Source organism: Salmo salar, chromosome ssa07, assembly GCF_905237065.1.
Source record: "Salmo salar chromosome ssa07, Ssal_v3.1, whole genome shotgun sequence".
In the NCBI taxonomy this organism is placed as follows: Eukaryota; Metazoa; Chordata; class Actinopteri; order Salmoniformes; family Salmonidae; genus Salmo; species Salmo salar.
The window spans coordinates 16282412-16310285 of NC_059448.1; the positions used below are offsets into that span (position 1 = coordinate 16282412).

The window sequence follows — 27874 nt, forward strand, 5'->3', positions numbered from 1 at the left end:
AGCGTTTAAAGTGGGTAGATAAAACGGTAGCCGAGTACCAGGAAGATAATGATCGGTTACGAAGAATGCTGCGGATCACGCCAGATAAACTATGTAGAATCGGTGCGTATGTAGCCTAATATTGGACTAAACTGTACTCCTTAGTCCAAGGACCATACATGTTCTGTTTAAAGGCGAATTGTCGCTTGAAGTCAAAACAGCCAAATACTCCATATTAATGTGAATCGTTTCTTAATTGCGGTACGATTCTATTAACAAAAATACCTCTACCACGTCACTTTTGTTTTGAGCTGACATCACCGGCCAGACCGGGTCTCCCGGCTCAGGCATAGGAAGCAGCTGGTTGCGAAATAAATGCAATCACTTTGGGTGAGTTTATTTTACATGGCCGGTACCCCGGGTTGGCGGAGTTTGTTTATTTTAGACCGTTCCATAAACGGGTTGTTTAGCAACAAAACTGAGGCGTGCGCAACTATGGGGCAAAACAGACTGGTTTGGCTTAGAGATTGTTGACAACATGTAGCCTAAACAATATTTTGTCTGCAATGTTTATTGAAAACAAATACATTTGCACAACGATCACTTGTTGTCTCTCAAATACATAGTTACGGTTGTTTGTGAGCTAGCTAGCGAATTGTAGCCATATTAGCATATACATGAAAGTCAAAACACCTTGAAACAAGACATGGCAGACCTATTAAGAACAAAATAAAATAAAAACTAGCTGAACCAAGACACCTACGATTCCCCACATGGAGGCTTTTTGTAATTGTTGCTAGCTATCTGGCCATCCAGAATCACGGCCTTCTGCCCCATTGAAGCGCATCATTTTCGTGACGTTGTCAGCTAACCCGTCTATTGGTCCTTAAGCAAAATCTCCACTCACCCAGGGTACCGGTCCATGCAAAACGAACTTGCCCTTTTAAACAACGCAAACCCTGAGCAGCCGGGCCATCTTAATCGAAACCCGTCAATGTTTACAGAAGACAGCCAATACAAATCTTAGGAAAAACAATATTTCTACTAGTTAATTTCGCCGAATCATCACTGCATATACATTTCTAAATAGCTGCTAGTGTTGGCTCTCATTTGAGTGATAGTTTGACCCTCGTCCGTGTATTGTATTGAGGCCAGAGATATTTATAAGAGAGGCGCTCAGATTTTTTCATGCCACCCTGGTCTGAAAATGACAGCTGCATTATAAGTTCCATCACGGACAGGCGCTTATGACAAACACTGGTACAAAACCAAAGATATTGATCTGAATTAGGCAATCAATTGTGTGTCATCTGATGACTATAAACCTTTATACTAACATCACCAATTTGAGGTAAAAACAATGTGTATTTCCTGTAATTCTTGTGTGGTGAAAACGTTACTCTGTGTAATGTAGTAACACCATGGGGAAAGTTGTGAAATATAAAATAATTAAATGTCAAAATAATTTACTATTTCAATTTAGGATGATATTAAATCAAGCACACTCAGATATTTTTTTACAACTATTACATATTTCTTACTACTTTAACTATAGACAGAGTTTAAAAAAATGCCTAACCACAATTTAACCAGGTGCTCTAGACTAGAGCTTCCATATGACTGTGCAGCAGGCTGAATGTTCAACATCCCTACTCCAATGCATTTCATTGGAGACATTGAATCTTCCTTTTGATTAGCTGAGGGGGAAAGCATGAAACGGTCTAAGTACAATTTATACTTGTTTGCAATATGGTTTTGGAAACCTTGAACACAACTTAATTAGCATCCTAAAATAACACAAAAAATACAAAAGATTTGAGCCAACGTTTTTTTTATTCCCTCCCATGTTTCCATATTAGCTCAGGAAGTGTCGTAGTTCAGGTAAATGTGCAATGCAAAAATCATTTGTGGGCGCACAGTAAGTGTATCATTTGTATTTGATCAAATTATTTTGGGGTGATATGAATATAGAGTTTCTAAGGTTTGTGGATTATTAAAGGTTACAGTGTCTGGACTTTTGGACACATTGACCGCATTGTGTTCCATAGTAGGCATGAGAGCCCAAGCCCTATAGTGCTTGTGTGATCGAGAGGAAATACCTAGATATCTGCACTCAAGCATGTCTAAAGGCTGTATAGATCATAGAGATCTATAATTCAAGTGTTCTGTTTCATTCTGTGGTATATAGATAACCTCTGCTCCTTCTCTCCTTCCCTCCAAACCTCTCTCGCTGTCTCTGAAGAGGAGATTCCCTCTGAGCAGCAGCACTGTGATCAGGAGTGGAGCTCCAGTCTGAGGCAGGAGGAACCAGAGCCCACACAGATTAAAGAGGAACTCTGGACCAGTCAGGAGGAAGAGCAGCTTCAAGTGCTGGAGCCTGATATCATAGAGTTTATATTCACTCCTTCCTGTGTGAAAAGTGAATGTGATCAAGAGGACACACTTCAGTCCTTGACTCTTCCCCAAACTCAGACTGTGGAGAACAGAGAGAGTGACTCTAAACCAGTGGATCTCAAACCTTTTGGCACTGTGACCAACCTAAAGGGTCTCGACATTCCCTGTGAACCTCCAGATAATCAAAACAATACCTCCAGCCACCTCTCATCCTTAAGCAGAGACCCAGTAGGACTTGACAGAAGCCCACCATTGCATCCTAGCCCACTATTGGATCCTAGCTCCCCCCAAAGTAAGAAAACTGGACAAAACTGAAAGAAATTAGGGCTAAGAGATCTTCTGTCAGAAGATGGGAGTAAAAAGGCAGGATGTGGACAATACTTTTAGGAAAGCAAAGCAACTCTGAATCATTCATACTGTGTGTTTCAGATGAATAGCTGTGTGATGGATTTACTTTTGTAAAATGTTCTATGTGAATAATGTGAATAAAGTTTGATTTGATTTGAATGATGAGGTAATGATCAAACATGAATACACAGTATGATGGGAATCAGGCCTGCTGTTAAAAGACTGTTGATGTCTTCAAGCCATAAGAAACTGGAATTCCTGGTTGTTTGTTTTTGGAATGTTTCTCAGGGTGAGAGAATGGTGTGATTGATGTTATTGATACATAAAAATAAAAAAAGTGCTTTCCAGAAAAGATGTCCTTGCATTTGTCCAAGGGTATTTCTCATATAGTTTGACCAAGTGCTGCTCATTCATGATATTGTTTATTTTGGGAAGTAATGATTAACAGTCGACTCCTGATAAGTGCATTGTGTATGAGCGCATACTGTGTTTTAAGTGCATATCTTGTAGTTATGACTGGTCCCTGTACCGTGCAGAAAAACCCCATCCACATGGGGCACTGTGTTATATTTATGGGCTCGCCACCCGCTGATGCAAACAGAAGAAGAAGACAATGCAGAAGTAAAAGTCAGAGTTTTTTTTTAATGAGGGTTTTTGTTTGTGACTACCATTCTTCCCTCGTTGACGAAGGCAAACAAGCTGAATTCCCAACTCTCAGTCGACTGAAACGTGTTTGGGGGCTGCCACATCCGCTCCAAGCTGTTTCAGTTATCAATAATCATCTGTTTCAATGCGTTTTCCAATTCAGTTCATGCAATAAATGATCATCACATTACTAATTAGAACCGTTTTCTCACTCATAGTTTATCAAAATATGGATGGGTTTTACTGGAAGGCACAGACCAGCTATAACTAAACCAGAGAATGCAGTTATCAGGAGAAATCAGGAGAAATTAAGAATGCTATTGAATTGGTACTGGAAAAACAGTGAAGTGCACGTAAAACACAGTATGCACTCGTACACAACGCACTTAAGGCGTCGACTGTTAACTGGTTTGTACCTTGTAGTAAAACCCCAACCTTGATGAAATTGAACTTCCTTATGAAATATATGTTACCAATCCAAATATGATTATTCATGTTATTAGTCGTTCAGTGGGGTCTTCCTCTAACATATACTCATGCAATAAGGTCCGGGGGGGTGTGGAATATGCCAATATACCACGGCTAAGGGCTGTTCGCGTGGAGTGCCTGGATACAGCCCTTAGTCAAGGTATATCCACCATATACCACAAACCCCCGAGGTGCCTTATTGCTATTATTAACCGGCTACCAACGTAATTAGAGCAGTGAAAATAAATGTTTTGTCATACCCGTACGGCTTTCAGCCAACCAGCATTCAGGGCTCGAACCACCCAGTTTATAATTTTAACATTATATCCAAAAAGTTGGATTTCATAACCTAATACATACATCCGGTGCTAAGCACCGAGCTCTGTTGACATAGAGGTGCAGGTTCCTCGCAAGAACTTTAGAGGATTTTACATGTTGTGGTCGTCATCTTTAAAGTTGTTTCAGCCTGTCACAAAAAGCAACATTAGCATGACACAAGCTGAATTAAAAGGCTTTCAAAATAAAAAGCTTGGTATATGCTTATAAGGCTACTACGCGAGTCAGTAGATTGATTCAGGTTACATTATTGCATGGTTGTACCGCCCTGGCCATAGATAGGGGTTTTTGTTCTTTATTTTGGTTAGGCCAGGGTGTTACATTGGGTGGGCGTTCTATGTTCCTTTTTCTATGTTTTTGTATTTCTTTGTTTTGGGCCGTGTGTGGCTCCCAATCAGGCACAGCTGAAGTTCGTTGTTGCTGATTGGGAGTCACACATAAGAAGCATGTTTTTCCTTTGGGTTTTGTGGGTAATTGTATTCTGTTAGTGTGTTTTCCTGACAGGACTGTTTCTGGTCGTTTTTGTAAAGTGTTCTCTTTTTGAATTAAAATTCTAATGATGAACACATCCTCCGCTGCACCTTGGTCTAATTCTGACGACGGCCGTTACAATGGTAAATGTTTCTGATCATTGATAGACGAGCCAACGAATAAATGAGCTAACACTTCCACTTGTCCGACCAGAGATCAATTAACCAAATATTCAGACAGAGATTCATTGAAATAAAATCACATTGGTTATCAGGCAAATCACAGGCTTTTTGTTGGGAGTAGGACAGGCTACTAACGCGAGTGAAGAGCAAAATCCACTTGTATAAAATGTACTGATCAATTGATCATTAGCATTCAGCTCAATTTAACTAACATTTTCCCAACCTAATTGTTATCAAATATCCAAACGGAGATTCAGTGGAAACAAAGATCTGACATTGATTGATTTATTATCCCCACGCTTGTCTCAAAGCAGAGCGATGGCGCTGTCCCAATCAAAACGGTGCTGACCACACACAACTATTTCTTTAAATTAGTATAACGGTTATATATGACTGGGAGTTTCAGTATATGCAAGAATTTGATACATGCCTTCAATTGCATTAGCCAACTTTATTCCAATATTTTCATCATTCAGTTAACTAATGTGAGTTTTCCTCTGCGTTTTTTCTAGGCCCAATGACTGTTTCCTCATATCTTCACACGCCCACCTCCGCCTCGTTGTTCTCAACACCAGTTTACATCAATATAGCCTACTGTTTTCTAGAAATCAGCCTTTTTTCGGGCTCATTTAATTTCTGTGGTGACGGGCCAGTGCTCCGCCTTTCAGCTCACCGGACTTGGGTCAGACCAGATTGAATTTTCAGTTCTGATGAGAACTGCATTCGGTCTCTTGTGGACCAACTTTGTGTGAAGTAAATATGATAGGCTCAAGGCTTCCATGTGAAAAAAACATGACTTCATATTTTGTGGTATATGCTCGGCAAAACATGACTTAATACTACGTGATATGCTATCTGACGTAAACGCCTGCTTTTTAAGATGCCATTTGTCTCTGTCTCTTCCCAGGATGCTGCTCCTGATTGGGATTTGAAACTTTGTGGCCATGCAGCTCTTTGATTGGTGCAAGAGGGAGAGCGCAGTTAAGGACTTCTTGCTGATGACCTAGGTACAGTTCAGTCTTGTTAGTTATAATAGTACTACTGTTAGTCAATCCTTTAAAGAATACTTCACCACTTTTCAACATCAAATTAATAGGACATTGACTTCATCACTGTCGACAGACGTATAATCTGACAGCTCCTCCATAAAGTTGGCTAATCATAGGCAAGAGTAGGCACCCATAGCCGCCAATCAAGTTACACTGGCCAAGTGACAACTTTATCTTGCCCAAATGGCTTGACAGGACAACGCAAAAGTTAGACAAGTAAACTAATTATTGACATCACTGTAATGCATGGTAATGCATTTGGTGAGGTGTGTGTATATAAAGAGTTACTGCCTGCTTCTTGCAATTCATTTATGAAAAACAAATATGTAATGTCTATAAATGGTTGATAATTGACAAGCAGTAATGGGCAGTCACTACAATCACAGGGCTTTTATTGTTTTATTCTGTGTGGATACAGTATTCCACCCACATAATGCATTTATTGTACAAATTTGAAAACCTACTCTCTGTATCTATGTCCTAATTTTCTTTCTTCGTTCATTTTTTGTCTTGTCTTCTTGCTTTGTGGATGTTTTTCACATGTGTCAGCAGAGAAGCCTTCTTAGTGAATCTTTTACCACAGACTGAGCAGCCATGTTGTTTCTCTCCTGTATGAGTCAATTTATGAACGTTTAGGTTCCCCTTGGCACTGAAGCTTTTCCCACAGTCAACACAGCTAAATGGTTTCTCTCCTGTGTGACTCCGAACATGATCTGTTAGGTTATCCTTACGACGGAAGCTTTTCCCACAGTCACCGCAGATGAATGGTTTCTCTTCTGTGTGAGTCAGTATGTGCCTACTTAGGTCCCCCTTCTGACTGAAGCTTTTCCCACAGTCACCACAGCTAAAATATTTCTCTCCTGTGTGAGTCAGTGTATGCTTGGTTAGGTTCTCCTTGAGACTGAAGCTTTTCCCACAGTCACGACAGCTAAATGGTTTCTCTCCTGTGTGAGTCCGTATATGCTTATTTAGGTCTCCCTTCTGACTGAAGCTTTTTCCACAGTCACCACAGTGGAATGATTTCTCTCCTGTGTGAATCCTCATGTGCCTGGACAGATCTTTTTTGTATTTGAAGGTCTTGCCACAAACGGGGCAGGTGCAGTGTTTCCCACTGTGACAGAGTCTGACATGGGCCTTCAGTTTACAGATGGAGTTATAACATTTATTGCAGAAGTGGCATTCACTGAGTCTTTTCTTGGCTAGAGTCACATGCCTCTGCAGGTCAGCTTTTAGAGCAAACGCTTCACCACAGACACGGCAGCAGTGAATTTTTCTAGACGTGGTGCTGAGCTTCAAACAGTGTTCCCCCATTGATGGGTTTGGATTCAATGGTGAGCTGGAATCCAGTAAAGGGCTGCTGTTCAGTCCGACCCGGTCGCTGCTTATGTCTGAGTTGTGGCTGGAGGCATTGTTTTGATTATCTGGAGGGTCACAGGAAGTGTCTAGACCCTTTAGGTAAGTCACAGTGCCAAAAGGTCTGAGATTCACTGGTTTAGAGTCACTCTCTCTGTTCTCCACAGTCTGGGTTTGGGGAGGAGTCAAGAACCAATGTGGGTCCTCCTGATCACATTCACTTTTCACACAGGGAGGAGTGAATATGGAGTCTTCCGCATCAAAGAGCCATTGAAGCTGCTCTTCCTCTTGACTGGTCCTGAGTTCCTCCTGTTCCTCTTTAATCTGTGTGGGCTCTGGTTCCTCCTGCCCCAAACAGAGGCTCCACTCCTGCTTACAGTGCTGCTGCTCAGAGGGAATCTCCTCTTCAGAGACAGCGAGAGAGGATTGGAGGGAGTCTGGAGGGAAGGAGAGGAGGAGCAAAGGTTATCTATATACCACAGAATTAAATCGAACACTAGAAGTATATACAGTACCAGTCAAAAGTTTGGACACACCTACTCATTCAAGGGTTTGTAGAATAATAGAAGACAACAAAACTATGAAATAACACATATGAAATCATGTAGTAACCAAAGACGTGTTAAACAAATATATTTTAGAGTCTTCAAAGTAGCCACTCTTTGCCTTGATGACAGCTTTGCACACTCTTGGCATTCTCTCAACCAGCTTCACCTGAAATGCTTTTCCAACAGTCTTGAGGGAGTTCCGACATATGCTGAGCACTTGTTGGCTGCTTTTCCTTCACTCTGCGCTCCAACTCATCCCAAACCATCTCAATTGGGTTGAGGTCGGGTGATTGTGGAGGCCAGGTCATCTGATGCAGCACTCCATCACTTTCCTTGGTCAAATAGTCCTTACACAGCCTGGAGGTGTGTTGGGTCATTGTCCTGTTGAAAAACAAATGATTGTCCCACTAAGTGCAAACCAGATGGGATGGCGTATCGCTGCAGAATGCTGTGGTAGCCATGCTGGTTAAGTGTGCCTTGAATTCTAAATAAATCACAGACATTGTCACCAGCAAAGCAACCCACACCATCACACCTCTTCCTCCATGCTTCACGGTGGAAACCACACATGCATAGATCATCTGTTCACCTACTCTGTGTCTCACAAAGACACGGCGGTGGAACCAAAAATCTCAAATTTAGACTAATCAGACCAAAGGACAGATTTACACTGGTCTAATGTCCTTTGCTCGTGTTTCTTGGCCCAAGCAAGACTCTTCTTCTTATTGGTGTCCTTTAGTAGTGGTTTCTTTGCAGCAATTCAACCATGAAGGCCTGATTCACACAGTCTCCTCTGAACAGTTGATGTTGAGATGTGTCTGTTACTTGAACTCTGTCAAGAATTTATTTGGGCTGCAATTTCTGAGGCAGGTAACTCTAATGAACTTTTCCTCTGCAGCAGAGGTAACACTGGGTCTTCCTTTCCTGTGGCTGTCCTCATGAGAGCCAGTTTCATCATAGTGCTTGATGGATTTTGCAACTGCACTTGAAGAAACTCAAAGTTCTTGAAATGTTCCAGATTGACTGACCTTCACTTTAAAAAATGTTTTAAATGTAACCTTTATTTAACTAGGCAAGTCAGTTAAGAACAAATTCTTATTTACAATGACAGCCAAATTGTGCGCCGCCCTATGGGACACCGAATCACGGCTGGTTGTGATACAGCCTGGATTTGAACCAGGGTGTCTGTAGTGACACCTCTAGCACCGAGACCCCTGCGCCACTCGGGAGCCCTAATGTCTTAAAGTAATGATGGACTGTCATTTCTCTTTGCTTATTTGAGCTGTTCTTGCCATAACATAGACTTGGTCTTTTACCAAATAGGGCTATCTTCTGTATACCACCCCATACCTTGTCACAACACAACTGATTGGCTCAAACGCAGATTAAGGAAAGAAATTCCACAAATTAACTTTTAACAAGGCACAGCTGTTAATTGAAATGCATTCAAGGTGACGACCTCATGAAGCTGGTTGAGAGAATGCCAAGAGTGTGCCAAGCTGTCATCAAGGCAAAGGGTGGCTACTTTGAAGAATCTCAAATAGAGATTTGTTTAACACTTTAGTTTCTACTTGACTCCATGTTTTATTTTATAGTTTTGATGTCTTCAGTATTATTCTACAATGTAGAAGATAGTAAAAATAAAGAAAAACCCTGGAATGAGAAGGTGTCCATACTTTTGACTGGTACTGTATATCTCTACGGTATACAGACACTAGTGAAAGTCTACATACCCCTTGAACAGTTTTCAAATGTTGATGTCTTGAAATTAAATCCAAAAAGGGATTAGATTACATTTTTGTTTTTACTACCGATATACACAACCTACTCCAAAATGAAAGAAGATTATAGAACATTTTCCAAATGAATAAAACATTAAGATGTGAATGTCTTCACATTGAAGAGTTAATACTTGGTGGAAGCACATTTGGCAGCCATTACAGCTGTGAATAATTTTGAATCAGATTCTACCAACTTTGCACAACTCTTAGGGCAACATATATCTATTGTTTCTGTCAAAAAGTGCTCAAGCTCAGTCAATTGTGTTTGGGAATCATTGATGAACAGCAATATTCAAACCGTGTCTCTGATTTTCAAGCAGATGTAAGTCAGGACTGTGACTGGACCATTCAGGAACACGCAACACCTCTTGGAAAGCCATTCTGTTGTCTTTGGCATTCACATTTGTGTAATTGTCCCACTGAAAAATGTAAATCTCTATTCCAGGTTAGGTTTTCGGAAGACTACGGCAGGTGTTTCTCTAACTTTTTAAATGTGCTTTGTTCCTTTAATATTTATTTTGATTCTGACAAACTATGCAGTCTGTGCCGATGAAATGCATTCCCATAACAAGCATACCCCACCACAATACTAGAAAATGTGTTTCACTCTGTGTTGTGTTATATTGGATTTGACCCAAACTGTACTTATTAATTTGGCCCAAAACGTTAATTTCCTTGCTATATATTTTTTTACAGTATTATTTAACGGCCTTGTTGCAAAAAGAATGGATGATTTGGAGTGGATTTTAACACAGGCTTTCTTACATTCATTTTGTCATACAGGCCAGTAATGTGGAGTGAATGCAATGTTGTTGATCCTCTGTATTTTCAAGTATTGCAGTGACAGCATCATGTTATGGGTATGTGTGTCACTGGCAGGGACTGGGGAGTTTGTCAGGATCAAAATACATTTAAAAAGGAGGAAAGCCCTGGTTAAAAGTTAAAGGAAAACCTGCCAACAATTTTGACAACTGTCTATACTTTTCTTTCCTTGGAATAGATTGTGTAGATCTGTAGGGAAACACATGTAATGTAATCCCTTTTTAGATTTAATTTTAAGGCAGCAAAATGTGTAGACTTTCACTAGTGACTGTATATCATAGAGGAAGGTGATGACTGTGGACGGGGTGTGGAGACCATCACTAGGCACTGTATACAGCCTTTAGACATGTCTGAGTGAAGATATCTAGCTATTTGCTCTCATTCACACAAGCCACATATGGCTTGGGTTCTCACTCCTATTGCCTACTATGAAACACACCGAAGCCAATGTGTACGAAAGTCCCAACACTCTCTGACCATTATTTGTCCTCACTTTCAATACAGTTTTGGAAACCTTAGAAACTTTACTTTCATATTACCCCAAAATTATTTTATAAAATACAAAAGATGGTGTTTTCCATTGCACATTTACCTGAACTATGATGCTTCCTTAGCTAATGGAAACAAGGGAGGCAAAAAAATTATATATATACAGTTGAAGTCGGAAGTTTACATACACCTTAGCCAAATACATTTAAACTCAGTTTTAGTAGAATCAGTCACACTACGAAATGCTACCAAATATACCACAATGAATTCATAATACTATGAATATATAGTTTCACAGACATATTGTTGCATTTTTTTCTGGTTTGTGCGAAATCGTTAAGAATATGAAACACAATTCCTGACATTTAATCCTAGTAAAAATTCCCTGTCTTAAGTCAGTTAGAATCACCACTTTATTTTAAGAATGTGAAATGTCAGAATAATAGTAGAGACAATGATTTATATCAGCTTTTATTTCATTCATCACATTCCCAGTAGGTCAGAAGTTTACATACACTCAATTACTATTTGGTAGCATTGCCTTTAAATTGTTTAACCTGGGTCAAACATTTTGGGTAGCCTTCCACAAGCTTCCCACAATAAGTTGGGTGAATTTTGGGCCATTCCTCCTGACAGAGCTGGTGTAACTGAGTCAGGTTTGTAGGCCTCCTTGCTTGCACGCGCTTTTTCAGTTCTGCCCACAAATTTTATATAGGATTGAGGTCAGGGCTTTTTGATGGCCACTCCAATACCTTGACTTTGTTGTCCTTAAGCCATTTTGCCACAACTTTGGAAGTATGCTTGGGGTCAATGTCTATTTGGAAGACCCATTTGCGACCAAGCTTTAACTTCCTGACTGATGTCTTGAGATGTTGCTTCAATATATCCACATAATTTCCCTTCCTCATGATGCCATCTATTTTGAGAAGTGCACTAGTACCTGCTGCAGCAAAGCACCCCCACAACATGATGCTGCCACCCCCATGCTTCACGGTTAGGATGATGTTCTTCGGCTTGCAAGTCTCCCCCCTTTTCTTCCAAAAATAACGATGGTCATTATGGCCAAACAGTTCTATTTTTGTTTCATCAGACCAGAGGACATTTCTCCAAAAAGTACGATCTTTGTTCCCATGTGCAGTTGCAAACCGTAGTCTGGCTTTTTTATGGCGGTTTTGGAGCAGTGACTTCTTCCTTGCTGAGCGGCCTTTCAGGTTATGTCGATATAGAACTCGTTTTACTGTGGATATAGATACTTTTATACCTATTTCCTCCAGCATCTTCACAAGGTCCTTTACTGTTGTTCTGGGATTGATTTGCACTTTCTGCACCAAAGTACGTTCATCTCTAGGAGACAGAACACATCTCCTTCCTGAGCGTTATGATGGTTGCGTGGTCCCATGGTGTTTATACTTGCGTACTATTGTTTGTACAGATGAAGGTGGTACCTTCAGGCGTTTGGAAATTGCTCCCAAGGATGAACCAGACTTGTGGAGGTCTACAATTTTTTTTCTGAGGTCTTGGCTGATTTCTTTTGATTTTCCCCTGATGTCAAGCAAAGAGGCACTTAGTTTGAAGGTAGGCCTTGAAATACATCCACAGGTACACCTCCAATTGACTCAAATGTCAATTAGCCTATCAGAAGCTTCTAAAGCCATGACATCATTTTCTGGAATTTTCCAAGCTGTTTAAAGGCACAGTCAACTTAGTGTATGTAAACTTCTGACCCACTGGAATTGTGATACAGTGAATTATAAGTGAAATAATCTGTCTGTAAACAATTGTTGGAAAAATTACTTGTGTCATGCACAAAGTAGATGTCCTAACCGACTTGCCAAAACTATAGTTTGTTAACAAGAATTTTGTGAAGTGGTTGAAAAACGAGTTTTAATGACTCCAACCTAAGTGTATGTAAACTTCCAACTTCAACTGTATATCACCTCAAAGCTGTGGTAAAGTTATGTTGGATTATTATTAAATTGAGTGTTCAAGGTTTCCAAAACCGTATCGCAATCCATTGTTTCTAGATAAAGCGTTTCACACTTGATCAAATCATCATCCTCAGCTAATCAAAAGGCAGGGTTGTTTCTGGATAAAAAAGGGGCTTAGGTGGTGGGCGTGGCAATGAGCCCGGTTGGCCCGACTACATTTTAGAGGCCCCCATCTTGGCGGTGTAGAGAAATGTGTGCATTTCTAAGCAAATTTCCTGCAATTCTACATATTCTTTGCAGTTTTAAAGCTAGTTCCCTAGCATTTTAGATCCTGATTTTTTTATTTTATTTTAAATAACACACTGTTTGAATTTAAGAGAACATAAAAAAAACACTTAGGCGGCACGCCCAAGGATTACAATGGCAGAAAAATCCCAGAGGGACCTTGAGTAACTCCAATGTAGCATTGGAATCAGAAGGGCAACAAAAGGACTTTCGGGAAGTAACTTCAAATGTAATTGTATTCAACATTCGTCAATGGAAAAATGTGTGACGCTGCTGTCCAAGCGAGGGAAGCATTGGCACTTCGGTGCTACTTTTATCCATTCACGGCAAAAGTAAAAACGACTTTTACTTTTTTTTGAAATTGTGATCACTGAAAGCCTAAACAGTTTATGAATTGACTACAACTGTAGTTAGACATTGGTAGATCTGCATACAAACCTATTCTACGTAATTTTATCTCTGGGGTGAGCCGCAGCAGTCTCCGTAGCCTATCATTCTCCTCCTGGTAATCAGCTACCGTTTTCTCTACTGCCCCAAAAATCTCGACAGCAGCAGACGCTGTTAAACGCTCATTTAAAAACACACTAAATAACTTTAGTTTAGACATTTTCAGTAGACTGAGAGTTGGGTATTCAGCTAGTATGGCTTCTTGACATGGGTCCTCCTGATCACATTCACTTTTCACACAGGAAGGCGTGAATATGGAGTCGTTGGTATCAAAGAGCCGAAGATGCTCTTCCTCCTGACTGGTCCTGAGTTCCTCCTGTTCCTCTTTAATCTGTGTGGGCTCTGGTTCCTCCTGCCTCAGACTGGGGCTCCACTCCTGATCACAGTGCTGCTGCTCAGGGAGAACCTCCTCTTCAGAGATGGTGAGAGAGGGCTGCAAGGAGTCTGGAGAGGAGGAGGAGGAGCAGAGGTTATCTATATAAAGTGACAGCATTCCTTTTGGAACCGGGCTACACCCCAGCCGTAAGCCTGGTGGCCCGCTCTGGCCTAAGGCGAAGTTGCCTCAAAAGAAAAGTGACGTAGGAGCATGTGGAGTAATGCGCAATTCAGAGTCCAAAGCCACGATTGACCTCCATTGTGACATATCTGTCCCGCTCTGTCACCACTGTGTCCCAACCAACACGACTCCTATTCATTTTATTAATGTGGTGACGGTTGGAAATTGTGTGAGGTGCTCTGAGAATTAGAGCAAACAGATCCATATTCTAGAACACTGCTGGGTGGACAGGAACATCCTTTTGGACTCTGATAGGCGCTTAATGAGTAGTGTTTTCACATGCTAAAGTGATTTATTTGGATAAAAACGCTTTACCTGCCTTCCCAATGAAAACTAGTTTGACATTTATTTTATAGAACGATGTTTATAAACGATGCATTATGCCGCATTGTTGACAATATGACCGAGCAGCACAGATTACGCTACTGTTTGATTTGAGCAGGGTGCGCCTCCCTCACCGGCTTCGCCTAGTCACGTGAAGGGACATAGTTTAATCTAATCCCCTCATTAATAAGACACTGCAGTGCCTTCCAATGAATCATTAAAGAAGTATCGGCAAGTAAAGGTTGGTTGAAAATGTGCCAGGCTTCAAATGACCTAAGTTACAACAGTGTATGCAAGTACAGATTACATTATTGCATATCGACCATTGCAAATCTGAAGCTATGATGTAATATTGCAGAGTACAGGAGGAGTTGAGAGCAGACTAGAGTTTTTAAAATGAACTTCTGACTCGCTATGCATCGACACTTCAACAATGGATCTTAAACCCTTACCATGTACCTATGTTTGTCCTCTGTTGTTGCGCTCCTTCCTTTGTTTGCTGAAATCCATACGTTTTAATAAAACCTTAATTAAATACAACCACGATTGTTTCCTAAAGTACAACCATCGACAGTTGCTCTAAGATGCCAACTAAGTGCGATTGCACATGTGCCAATACAATCTCAACCAGGAAACAGTCGGTGGGTCTATTTGATTCACTTTTTATTAAAAAGTATGGATTTCAGCAATCAAAGGAAGGAGCGCAACAGAGGACAAACATTGCTACATGGTAAGGGTTTAAGCAGTAGCGGATTTAGGTGTCGGCAACATGGGCAGCTGCCCACGGCAGCGGCACGGGGCGCCCGCACACAAAAAATTGTAATGGTGACATTTGCACGTCACGTCAATGATATCATGTCACCGTGTGGGGCTGTGGGTCAATTAACCTTGTCGGAGTGGGCGCCCTGATTCTAGTTTGTGAGCTACTGCCTGTGAAGGTCTCCCACTCAGAAGTATGAGATGGGGAGGGGGGCGTTGGTAGGTTGAGCTCAGGTCTCCCCACTGGAAGCCCAAGGTAGGGGTACGGGGGAATCTATCAAATAGCGCACCTCTAACTTTGTACAGTACTAATGCAATTAGTAGAATCAGTCACACTACGAAATGCTACCAAATATACCACAATGAATTCATAATACTATGAATATATAGTTTCACAGACATATTGTTGCATTTTTTTCTGGTTTGTGCGAAATCGTTAAAAATATAAAACCAGTCTCAGAATTTGTCTGACTCTTCCAGTGACCGTACCTGAAGCTGAGAGGAGCTTTTCAAAGCTCAACAAATCCTACCTGAGGTCCACCATGTTACAGGAACACCTTAGTGGCCTTGCTGTCATCAGTATTAACCATGCAATTGCTGGGCACATTTCTTATGATGATGTAATTGATGACTTTGCATCAAGGAAGGCAAGAAAGGTCAGGGTTTAGATGGCAGTTGTGCTATTTAGTTTGCGTGTTTCTTGTTTGAAGTGCAATAGTGTAATAATCAGGTTCTCTTCTTTATAAGTGTGTTATTCTATTTGTGCATTTGTGTGATATAGGATTTTTGCAATTTAGTTTTGTTTGTGTGTTTTTTGTTAGTAATAGGGTAATAGTGTAATAATTCGATTATCTTTTATATTTGTATGTATATACTACAACTTGTTTGTATCAGTCTTTGTTACTTCTTTTTGATATTTCTGAGTCTTATTTTTGTATATATATTTTTATATTTATATAGTTTTAAATGTTATGGGGGGAGGTGAGATACTCAGCTAGATTTAATTCAGCCTTTAGTCATAACTGAGTGCAGATATATGTAACGTTATGCTATTTCAATCAGATTTTCGTGACAGACACTTTTTTTCTCCATTCACGGTAAAAGTAACAGTAGATAACTGTTTAAAAAATGTATGGAATAATGATCACCGCTAGCCTAAACAGTGTATTAATTTATTAGAACTATAACTAGCTAGTAGACCTACATACGAACCTATACATAGTTTTATCTCCGGCGTGATCAGCAGCATTCTTCTTAAACGATCATTCTCTTCCTGGTACTCCTCTACTGTTTTCTCAACTGCCCCGAAAATCTCAAGAGCGGCCGCCGATAAGCGATCATCTAAAAATACACTAAACGACTGTAGTTTAGACATGTTTTAGTCGACTGCGAATTTGGAATTCAGCCAGTATGCCTTCGTCAAAGAGGGTTGAAACGTAACTATGACTTTTAGTTCCGCATTTTCTTCTTCTCTTTGTATCAGCGTGTGGCGAGCCTATTAACACAACACGGCGCTCCATGTGGATGGAGTTTTACTGCACGGGACAGACAAGTTAAAACTAAACCAGATAATGCAATCACAATATCAGAGGAAATCTCTCTCTCTCTCTCTCTCTCTGATTTTTTTAGCATATTGTACTTGCCATGCACGTTACCACTCCACTTTGTCTCCCTATCAGTACAGATACCAACACATCTTGACCACAAAAGTCCATTTGATGTCACAAAGCTGTCCAGTACTTTAAAAATATCCCCTCCTGTTGTCCTGGCTTCCAGTGGTTTGCAGAAGAGGATGTCTTCCTTAATTGACCCCCCCATAAACGTAACAGACATATACCAGGAGCTGTGCCAGGCCCGCCACGTCTGTTGACTCATCCAGCTGTAACGCATAGAATTCACTGGCTTGTATGTGAAGCAGTAATTGTTTCAAAACATCTCCTGCCATGTCACTGATTCGTTGTGAAACAGTGTTGTTTGATGAAGAAATTGTCTGTATAGTTTTTTGGGCCTTTTCCCCCAGCATTGTCCCAGCCATATCCACGGCAGCAGGAAGTATTAAGTCCTCCACAATAGTATGGGGCTTGCCTGTCCTAGCCACTCGGTAGCTCACCATATAAGACGCTTCTAGCCTGTTCTTATTAGTGGTATCTGTTGCTTTCATACATGTCTTACTACTCAAAGGTCGTCTTAATTCTCGCTCAAAAAACTCCTGTGGCTTATTTTTCATATTGGCATGTTTTGTTTCTAAATGTCTGTGCAAGAATAAGGTTTCATTGAGTTGTGAGATAGTACTTTTACACATATAACACACTGTGGCTGAGGAAAGGCACTACTCCCAGCAGAACAACTTGTGCCGTCGACAGGTGCAGGTGTAGTACTGCTGGTAGTAGCAGTGCTACCAGAAGAGCTGGTATGTGTCTCTATGGACGCGGGCCTTACTATTTATCAATTTTCGAGCAAACGGAATGAGCAGCAGCTACGTTTGGCTACATATGGACTATTAGTGGAATTCCCGCGAGTAACGGTTAAAGTGATTGGATGTTAATTATTTGACTAGGCTACCTGTATTTGACATTGTGTTTTTATTTCGCCGAACACTAGATGGTTTCATTTTATTTTTGGCGGTGAAACGAGGCTACTCGGGCGAGAAAAAAACCTCACCCAAATGTATAGCCCCGTTGGAAAATATAAACGGACTGTTTGAAAATGTGAAGATTTAATTATTATAATAATTAAAAAAAAATGTGAATCACATTTCTATTTGACGTAGCCCCGACAGCATTGCGTGTACGTAGCCCAGTTTGGGAATACCTGTTCTATAGAATACAGACCATTTCCAATGCACATTTGGACTTTTGTGGAAATGCACCATCCTGACATATTTGGAGTCCAGATGTGTATTTTAGACATACTGTATATAAAATTGGGATTACTCCTAATCTCACACATGGACATTTCCTATGGCCTCATTCAATATCCTGAGATACAGTATGTGATATCCTATTTTCTCTCTTCATGTTGACAAATACTAACTATATACTGTACATAGCATATCTGTTTTTTTTCCAGCACATTCAAGATAAGAAGCTATATTGATTCCAGATATCTCTTGACTGAGGTCCATATCCGGATCTTGATATTCTCAAAAAAAGGATGATTTCTGATGCATTTCTGAGTTTTCAGCACATACTCTAACTGCAGTAACACTGCAAAATTGTGCTATTTTGGACACAGTGTTTGCAGCATACTGCTGTTATACTGCACTCTAACTGTAATCTTTTTTTGTAAGGGAGGAGGGGAGAAGTCCTCAACTTCAAAACTTTTCTCCATAGCAAAGCTAGCTTAGCTTACCTCGCTGTCACTGCTCACTACTGCCCTTGTTTGATGTGATTGAATGGAAACTATACAACCAAGAAACATCCACATCAAACCACACCCAAGACAACTCTCTTTTGGCTTCAGTAATGCCCGCTCGTCATGCCCGCTAGAAAGCCAAAAAATGTTCAGCCCCCCTTTAAAATCAAACTCACTACAACATATGTGTTCTGTTCTGTATATAACATAAAGAAATAAGAAAAAGAGAACAAGTTCTGGAAAAGTATTTCAAATTCATTGAACAACTCTCAAAATGTATATTTGCTTGCAAAAACACATTCATTCGCAGTAGCAACATATTTTCCACCATAAAGTATTCTGTGCTGTGTTTGTTTTCTTTAACTGACACTAGTTATCTACATTTCCTGTGGCCAGTAGAGGCCAATTATATTCCTTTGCTACTTCACAAAAAATCATCTTAATCTTTTCTTTTTCTCTCATGTTCTACGTCCATATTGTCAGGTGGAAGGAGAGATCTCAATATTTAAAAGACACAAATGTTCTTTTTTTTCTCAATCTCTCTTCCTCCTTTCAACCATTATTTTTAGACTTGTGCATACCCTCAACATTCTCTAGTCCTTTTGTCCGATTGTTAGCACACACACTTCCCTTCACAATGACACCTCCAAAAGATTGTGACACATTTTTTTTATCCAACAAAACCTATAAAATGTACTGGGTTACAAAACGTTCAGCCCTAGACAACCCTGAAACATTCCACTGCTGCAAATCAATTGTATTTTTTTCACAGAGCAATGTTTCATTCATTAAGACAAGTAAAATTATAAAAGTACGGGCTCTATTCAATCTGTATTGCTGAAGCGTTACAGATTGCACGCTAGAAACGTGAAGGTAATTTCTGATTGAGCCGACATTGAATGCAGTCTCTCTCTAATGTGGGAACATTGTCTTTCAGTTTAAATCACGCTGTAACGCTGAACTTCCGCGATACGGATTGAATAGAGCCCTAAATTGTGTCAGTGGGCTATCCTGCATAAGAAATATCAAATAGCAATCCCAAAACATACTCATAAAGGGAGACAGATGGACTGACCAGCAGTTCCAAAAGCATGTGGTTTGCTATACACATCAATATAAAACAGTAATATGCTTGCATATACTGTATAGGGGTCTGGAAAGAAAATATTTCCAAAACACAACTTCAGTTCATAAATGTGAGATTGCACTGCTCTAGCTCTGCCACCTTTCACCGCAGATGCGGAAGTGCCATATCGGCGGATGTGGTGGATTGAGACGCAGCCCATGCAAAAAAACATATCTCTAGCTTAAATAGACGGATTTTGATGGGATTTTTGTATTGTTAATTACATTTCCGTGGGGCAGCGGAAATTGTAGGCTAAAGGTTTTAAAAAATATATATCATAAGATCATCCTGTACTTAACTAAAATCACCAACAACGAGATAGCAAACAGAAGGTGGCACCGTGACGGAGAGAAGGGAGGGAGCCAAGTGCAGGTTCAGATCAAGGTCAAGAAAGACACAAAAAGATGCATAAGCCCTGTCCTATTCTCCTACCTTGCACTCTGAAGACTGAGTTCAAGTGTGCTGCCCAAGTGTGCTTTCATGCACTTGCTAAATAACTAAATGGGACAACCTACACCCTCCCGGAAGTCATACATTTAGAGAACACAGTGGAGAATGAGAAAAAGCTAATGGTCCTGCGTGACTCAGTTGGTTGAGCATGGCACTTGCAACTCCAGGGCTGTGGGTTTGATTGCCACAGGAGACCAGTATGAAGAAAATGTATGCACTCACTAATGTAAATCACTCTGGATAAGAGTGTCTGCTAATTTACTACAATGTTAAAATGTCTACAACATGATGCCCAATCCATTCCTAGGGACCCCTCAGGGAGTGCTCATTTTTGCACAGAAAACCTAACATAACTCAACCCTTGATTAGTTTACTCAGAGGTGTTAATGCTGGGCTAGAATAAAGATGGTGGGGATCCCACACAAAGGCTGACGGTCCCACACAAATGGATTTGAAAGGCAAATCTTCTTAATGACCAATGGTGCATGGTTTGATAATTATGCTTCTCTCGTGAAAATACATGTTTTTTTTTATGATTACTATTATTAATTCAATGTCCAGATTAAATTGATTATCATGAATGCCTGTGAGTACAATTGTGGTTATATTTAATTGCATGACTATTGCACTATGAAATCACAAAGGACACAAAATCATATAAATCAAAATCAAAATATACAGCACTAGGTAAAAAAAAAATGCTTTTATTAAAGGGGTACTTTGGGATTTGTATCCAGTATGAAGGAAGTTAGAGGATGATACCCATAGACTTCCAGTCATTGTGCTAACGCTAGTTAGCATTAGTTAGCGAAACTACCTCTAACTTCCTTCATACTGGACACAGAGACATAACAATGGTATCTACGGGTTCATCTGATTCTGGTACAGTAGATGAAGGGCCTCATAGCCAAACTCCAAAATGATCTCTTTAACCAGTGGATATTTTTTAACTATTTAAAATGTCAACCAAACTCCCAAGTTTAACACAGAGGTGTTAAGATTAGAAGAAGGGGATGGTAATCTACTTCAGAGAAGGGTGAGGCAATAACAATTCTATGTCTGTTGAAATGACTAATAACCATGATGACCGTGATGACCGTGATGGATGCATGAACTATAAAGTCCAGACGATAGGATTAGTGGCACTGGACGGTCCAGAACACATCTGGAAACATCAAAAGTCACTCCTGTGTGGGACACAGAACACAATGAAATGGGAGATTAGGATTAGCAAACCGGAAATGTATCATGTTTCCTACATAAAAAACAGTAACACTTTTAAGGGTACCTACAGGAATTCATAAAACAGTCAATAAGCCATACATGCCGCATTCATGCTTATTCACTGCTACAAATGCGGTATGTATGGAAATATCCTTCCCAAAAAAACAATGAACCACAGAAATTACAACACAAACATGTTCAGCAAATAACATTGATACCCCTTGTTTTATCAATCAAATCAAATTGTATTTGTCACATGCACCAAATACAACAGGTGTAGATCTTACCGTGAAATGCTTACTTACAAGCCCTTAACCAACAATGCAGTTTTAAGAAAATGAAGTTAAGAAAATATTTACTAAATAAACCAAAGTAAAAAAAGTAACACAATAAAATAACAATAACGAGGCTTTATACTGGGGTCCCGGTACTGAGTCCATGTGTGGGTCAATAACCGTAACCAAGGTGAATATACTTGGTATATAACTTTTTAGTTGGGTAGGGGAAGTCCCAATCTAACCGTCTTCTGCGCTTGCTTCCCCGCTAGTATGTCCCCATGATTTGTTTATGTAATGGCTTAGTGCTGAAGGTACTGGTCCGCTTCTCACTCTCTCCCTTCTATGTGACTGTGTCCTATAAAAAGGTGGCCCCGTTGCAGCCCGGCACTGCCACAGCCAAGGGCCTTAATTCCCCCCCCTTGCTATACTGGCCTTGCCATACCTCTTCCCCTTCCAAAACAAACATCAACCAACGCCACCCTGGCCCAGCCCAGGTCTTCATTCATTTATATCATCCTTCATTTTATTGCTGTAAATAGCTAGTACTGTATACTAGGAGATGTGGGAAAACAGTGCTCCTCAACTCCGAACACCGGTCAACCCTCTCTTAAAATAGCCTGAGACCTGACACAAAAAGTAACCTGGGACAATATCCAATAACAATATGGATTCACTACACAATAGTGTAGGGACACATACAGTGGTGTGAAAGTTATATAGATGGTCAATTATACTGTCATACTGTATATGTCAATTATGCTATCAATTATGCTACCAATTATGCTACTGATGTTCACTTCCATATCTATCTGGGGCATGCCTACACTATTGGCTTAACAGTTCAATGACGTCTATTCCCTTTATGGTCTGTCAAGTAGTTTTGCTGGGAAGCAAATAAAAGCTAAAAATCACATGAACAACATGGTACGGTTTACGATAGCCTACTCAAATAAAATCACTTATGTATCATGTGACACGTCCTGCCGTTTACCTACGCTCCACCACAAAGCTCATGGTGGTCCCATCGAAGGAGGGCGGGGCGATGATGCAGGGCCCCTGCTGGGAGGTGATGCTGATCATTGGCTGCTTCCCATTGGAGAACCCCTGGGCATAAAACCTGGGTAGATCGTGTAGGTGGGGCCGTAGGATCTGGGGCTCAGGGCTAAGGGCGAGATGGGCATGGACATGGGCACGGGCGGCATTTGGGGCATGGACATGGGCACGGGGGACATGGGCTGTTGGGAGATGGGCACTTCCACGTACTGGCCCGTCTCGGGGTCGAAGAGGCGGCAGGTGGCCGGCTGGACAGGGGTGTCCACCAGGTAGTAGTTCCCTGTGCTGGGGTCAAAGAGCATCTTTCTCTGAGTGTGGGGCACGGCTTGTGGGGCCATGGTCGGGGAGAAGCAGTACATCTGAAGTTGGGCAGACGCCATGCTTTGAGCCATGGGCATGTGGTAGATCGTGGCGGTTAACGTGTCCTGGGCTCTCGTATCTATGACGATGGTGGAGCGTTTCTGTGGGGACTGTCGGGTCTCTTCCTGCTTCCGGACGCCGCCGTGACCAGGTGGGCTGGCCGTCTGGGTCTTGGCGCCCGTGGTGGTGAAGGTATAAATGGCTGTATTCTCATAGCCACCATCGGCAGACACGGCGGCTTGCTTGGCGCTGGTGTAGTGAGACTTGACGGGGATAGTGAGGTAGTTTTCAGGCTCGGCAGAGGCACTGCTGATCTGGACGGGCCTGTCTGCCTCCACACTGTTGGACCTTTCCCTCTCCCTCTCCCTTGCCCTCTCTCTCTCTCTCTGTCTCCTCCACGTTCCTCAGCTGCTGGGAGTGTATTAGACACTGGGCTGAAGCCTTTGCAGTAAGGGGATTGTGAAAAATGATGTAGCTGTGATGGTGCCTTGATATTGTTACTCGTGGTGGGGTTTCCTGAAGCCTCGGAGCTGTCATTAAACACAGTCCTTTCGCTTGGGTGGTGCCGTTTTGCAGCTGGGCGAGGTGGTCATCGCAGGTGGGATTTTGTCAGAGTTTGGGTACGAGTCTCTCCAGATGAGCTTGTCCATGTTAAATGTTGGCATGGCCACCATGGCATTGGCCACATTCACTCCCTCCTTCTCTGACCCATCCTCCTTGCTGGATATGAGAGAGAGCACATGACTGTCTGATAATATAGAGGGTGGCTCGGATTTCCTCTTCCACTCATTTCTATCAAAAACATACAGCCGCTCCATGGTTTTGACTGCATCCTGTAATTTCTCCAAGGCAGCCAGGTTGGACAATTTAGACTCAGGTTTTGTCTTGTCACCGATGTCAGGTGTTTTCTCAATGGGGCCTTGGGACGAATCACCTTTCAGTTGTTTTGTATTGCCTAATGGCACTCTCCCTGACGCTCTTCGGATGCCGCTTTTGGCCACCTCTTGCTGGGGTGATGACCTGAAAACTTCAAATGAATCCTCGTTGAGCTTAAATGTAGAATTCTCTGTTTGATTTACAGATTGCTTCCCATTCACATTGCTATTGCTATTCACAGACTGATACTTTATTTTGATGGGGGAAAGCGACGAAGGGTTTCTATAAGATTCCTTTTTGGAAAGTTTCTGATCTGAGTGAAAGTCGCAGGCGGTAGCGTTATTATCCAAAGACACAAAGTGATAAGAACTTTTAACCAATTTACGCACATCTCTAACTTGGTGTATAGGTGTTTGCAGCTTGGCCCTGTGGTCTCGTATGTCTCTGACCATGAGGTGTGGTAATTTTTCGGAAGACTCAGCCTTCAACGCCGTAGCGAGCGCTTGGCACCTGGACTCGTCTCCTGGCTTTATCAGTTTGACTGAGTTACAGCCTATATTGGGAGGCACCAGCTTTGCAACGTTGAACGGGTCGCCTTTGTTTTTTTTTACACTCCGTAAACTGATTTTAATTTCCGGCGATTTAGATGTTACAATACTTCTAGGATCAGCGACGTATAGGGTGTTGTTGGTGCCCAACTTCACACCTCCCTCTCCTTGATCCGCGGGCGCGCGGGTTAAATAATTCATAGTCTGCAGGGGTTTTGAAACTTCTATCTCATTGGATAGTAGTAGTTGGATATTTGGCACAAGCAAATGTGTCATTTTGATAAGCTTACTGTTGCCTGGATCAGTGTACAAGTCCATTTCCCCCTGGTTGTCGGTGGACGAAGACGGTTTCTCCTCTGGAGTTTTATCGTTTTTATGTTCCTTTTGAAACTCTAGCTCACCGTCCCTCCAGGATCTGAATGCGCTATTTTGACTTCGTAGCAGCGTGCTTTTGGACGCTTCGAATGCTCCTATTTTAGCATCGATTCCTACTTCATTTGTCGACTCTAAATTCGTTTCTGATGCAATAATTAAACTGTCTTGTCTCCGACAGTCGTCTTTGGCATCGCATGAGCTGGTGTCCACTAAATCCCCTAATTCATCCACACAAACAATAGTTAGGTCAGAACTCGCCTCTGAGTATTTCGAGTTCTGCCTTTGAAAATCCTTAGACTCCTTTGGTGTAGTCCTATCCCTCTCCCTGTGCGTAATTTCGGGCTCTTGTTTGAGAAAGGGAGATGGCGCGTGATAGGGCTCGCTTATCTCCCCCCTCTCCATTTTGCGCTCCTGCTCAAACTGCATTTTCTTAGAAATTACATTTTTAAGAAGGCTCGAGGCTAATATTGCTTTCTTGTGTGTGTCTTCCATGGTTTCCCCTTCATTACATGGGTGCTTGCTGGCCTCACTCCCCTGGCGGCTTGGCAATGTGTTGGTAACGTCATCTGTGGAACGTGATCCTGTTGCGTTTTTTGCACATTTTGAGCGCCTTTCACTCCCCGACATCCCGGACGTGACATTACAACAAACATTTAATGTTTCTGTGAGCGTAATAATCCCACTGTGCCCCTGCCCAAATTCCCCCGTAAACTCACATTTCTTTGCTGCGGAAGATGGGTTATAGTGACCAGAAAGGGCGCCATTCAAAGCAAAGAGCTTGTTCGGGTGCGTTTTAGTGTTAGCCAATACCAAACCCTTATATCCTTTATTGTCTTTATTCTTAGCAATTTCTGAGGATGACGTAGAACTTTTATTAGACCCTATATTCGGTCCCCGTCTCTGATACATGTTCATGTTGCCATATTTAAGGTCAACAAAAGTTGACCACCTGTTCAGCCCCAGCTCGGAAGCGGAGGACTCGCTGGAGGTGCTGAAATTGATGGCATCGAAATACGGGTATGCTAAACTCTTGAACGCTCTGGCAGTCAAGTTTCGCACTTCCTTATCGGCGTCGTCAAGATCACTGAAAGCGCTGGATGCTCCGCTGGAATACTCGTTAACATCTTTCCCTTTTAATTTGCCACCAAAGTGAAAGCGTCCGGGGGAGGCAATAAAACACTTAGCGCTATCACAGAATTTCTCCGTATTTGCATCCCCAGCTCCTCTAAAAACATAGCGACTCATGTCTGCGGCGTGCTTGGCACGATAAAGATTATTTTGATTTTCTTGGACGTTGCTAGGCTTATTTATAACTCGGGAAGTCGTTCTGATTGACAGGTGGATCTGCCCTGCAACATTCTTTTGCTTCTTTGACAGACCTTTCTCTGAGATGGCGCCCTTGTCCCTGTCACCGAGATCACTTTCCATCTTAGTGCTGACTGCTGCTCCTCTATTAGCCAGACCCTGATTGCTTTTCACCCTCTCCTCTCTCCCTGCCGTCGTTCCATCACTGTCAAAAGCAGCATCATCGACAAAAGAGTTGACCTGTTTATCATCCCACCCCTGCTCGATATCATAGTCGACATCGTGATCTGAAAGCTCGGAGAGCTGGATCTCGTGCGTGGTTATGTAATGAGTCTCATCCTCCCTACTGCAAGGCGCGCAATCATCACAATCACCGGACAGCACCAAGCTCACGTGATCATCCGATTCACTTTGCTCGCTTAACATGTCAGTGTATTGTAAATCTTCATTGTCATTTTGTTCATCAACAGGTGTATTTTCTGCGTCCTCTTTTGGGGTAAAATCTCGGGTGTGCGCTCCATTACCAACGTCTTGTTGTGATTCGGTGCTGGCCATAATGTTTTCATTCAGAATGGGAACCTGGGCGCAGCAGGAAGTTCCAAGAAACCCGGATAGATAGCCATTGGCACACTCCTTTGCGACAATATCCTCCTTAAATGTATCACTGTTGATATGATCAGTCATCTTACTCGCCATGTCTCCGTATCCAGGAGTTTCTACTTCTGCGCTCGACTCCCAGTTGCCCGCGTCAAGTCGACATTTGACTTCCTTCACTGGTGACAGAAACGTTGACAGTTTTCGTGACGTCTGTATCCAAATTAAGTAAATCGTTCAATTCAACGTACTTCGATTCATCTTGCGTCCCAGTGGTATCCTTGCTATCGGGTATGCGCTTTTACGTCGGTGTCCTTTGGGTGAGTTAGATTCTTCGCGGATGCGTCCATTGTTTCCATTGCATTACGCACACCTTGTATGCTGGCAATTTTACATTTGGCATGGGATAGAAAAGAAACAATAGAGATAGAAGTCCTCAGGATTTCCTACTTCACACCCTGATGTCCAGAGAACCAACCACAGGCTCCTAGTGGAGGTATTGCTGTGCGCTAGCCTCTGGCCGACAGCGGCGCTCGGGACTGTCACTTCGGAGGCCATTGGACACGCCGGAACTCCAGATATTCTAACTCATAGCCATTGTAAGCAAAGCATCTAAAAATGACGAGCTATTTACGAACCGGTGTGCGCTTTCACAGGCGTGAACAAAAGGAACGCATTAACCTCTATGGGCAAGGCGGGACGAATTCGTGTAACAGCCACCTGAATTCAGTGGCGCGATTTTTGAATCGTTTGAAATACTATTACTTCAATTTCTCAAACATATGACTATTTTACAGCTATTTAAAGACAAGACTCTCCTTAATCTAACCACACTGTCCGATTTCAAAAAGGCTTTACAACGAAAGCAAAACATTAGATTATGTCAGGAGAGTGCCCAGCCAGAAATAATCAGACACCCATTTTTCAAGCTAGCATATAATGTCACAAAAACCCAAACCACAGCTAAATGCAGCACTAACCTTTTATGATCTTCATCAGATGACACACCTAGGACATTATGTTATACAATACATGCATGTCTGTTCAATCAAGTTCATATTTATATCAAAAAACAGCTTTTTACATTAGCATGTGACGTTCAGAAAAAGCATACCCCCGCAAACTTCCGGGGAATTTACTAACAGTTTGCTAAATTACTCACGATAA

At 41.7% G+C, this 27874-nt stretch overlaps 3 protein-coding genes across 3 annotated transcripts; all 3 read right to left on the minus strand.

Annotated features, from left to right (window-relative positions):
• Positions 1–6247: 6247 nt before the first annotated feature.
• LOC106608635 (zinc finger protein 92 homolog) lies at positions 6248–16611 on the minus strand. Its single transcript, XM_014206704.2, has 3 exons — positions 16377–16611; positions 13517–13969; positions 6248–7662 (listed from the first exon to the last, which is right to left on the minus strand). The coding sequence occupies exons 1-3, from the start codon at positions 16537–16539 to the stop codon at positions 6371–6373; spliced, it is 1908 nt and encodes a 635-aa protein (XP_014062179.1). The 5' UTR covers positions 16540–16611; the 3' UTR covers positions 6248–6370.
• Positions 16612–20782: 4171 nt separating this feature from the next.
• On the minus strand, positions 20783–23411 carry LOC106608610 (uncharacterized protein C4orf54 homolog). The gene is made up of 2 exons (XM_014206640.2): positions 22588–23411; positions 20783–21281 (listed from the first exon to the last, which is right to left on the minus strand). The coding sequence occupies exon 1, from the start codon at positions 23045–23047 to the stop codon at positions 22673–22675; it is 375 nt and encodes a 124-aa protein (XP_014062115.2). The 5' UTR covers positions 23048–23411; the 3' UTR covers positions 20783–21281; positions 22588–22672.
• LOC123743741 (uncharacterized protein C4orf54-like) lies at positions 23411–27289 on the minus strand. Its single transcript, XM_045721603.1, has one exon. It carries the CDS (start codon positions 26807–26809, stop codon positions 23546–23548), a length of 3264 nt encoding a protein of 1087 aa, XP_045577559.1. The 5' UTR covers positions 26810–27289; the 3' UTR covers positions 23411–23545.
• Positions 27290–27874: the final 585 nt, after the last annotated feature.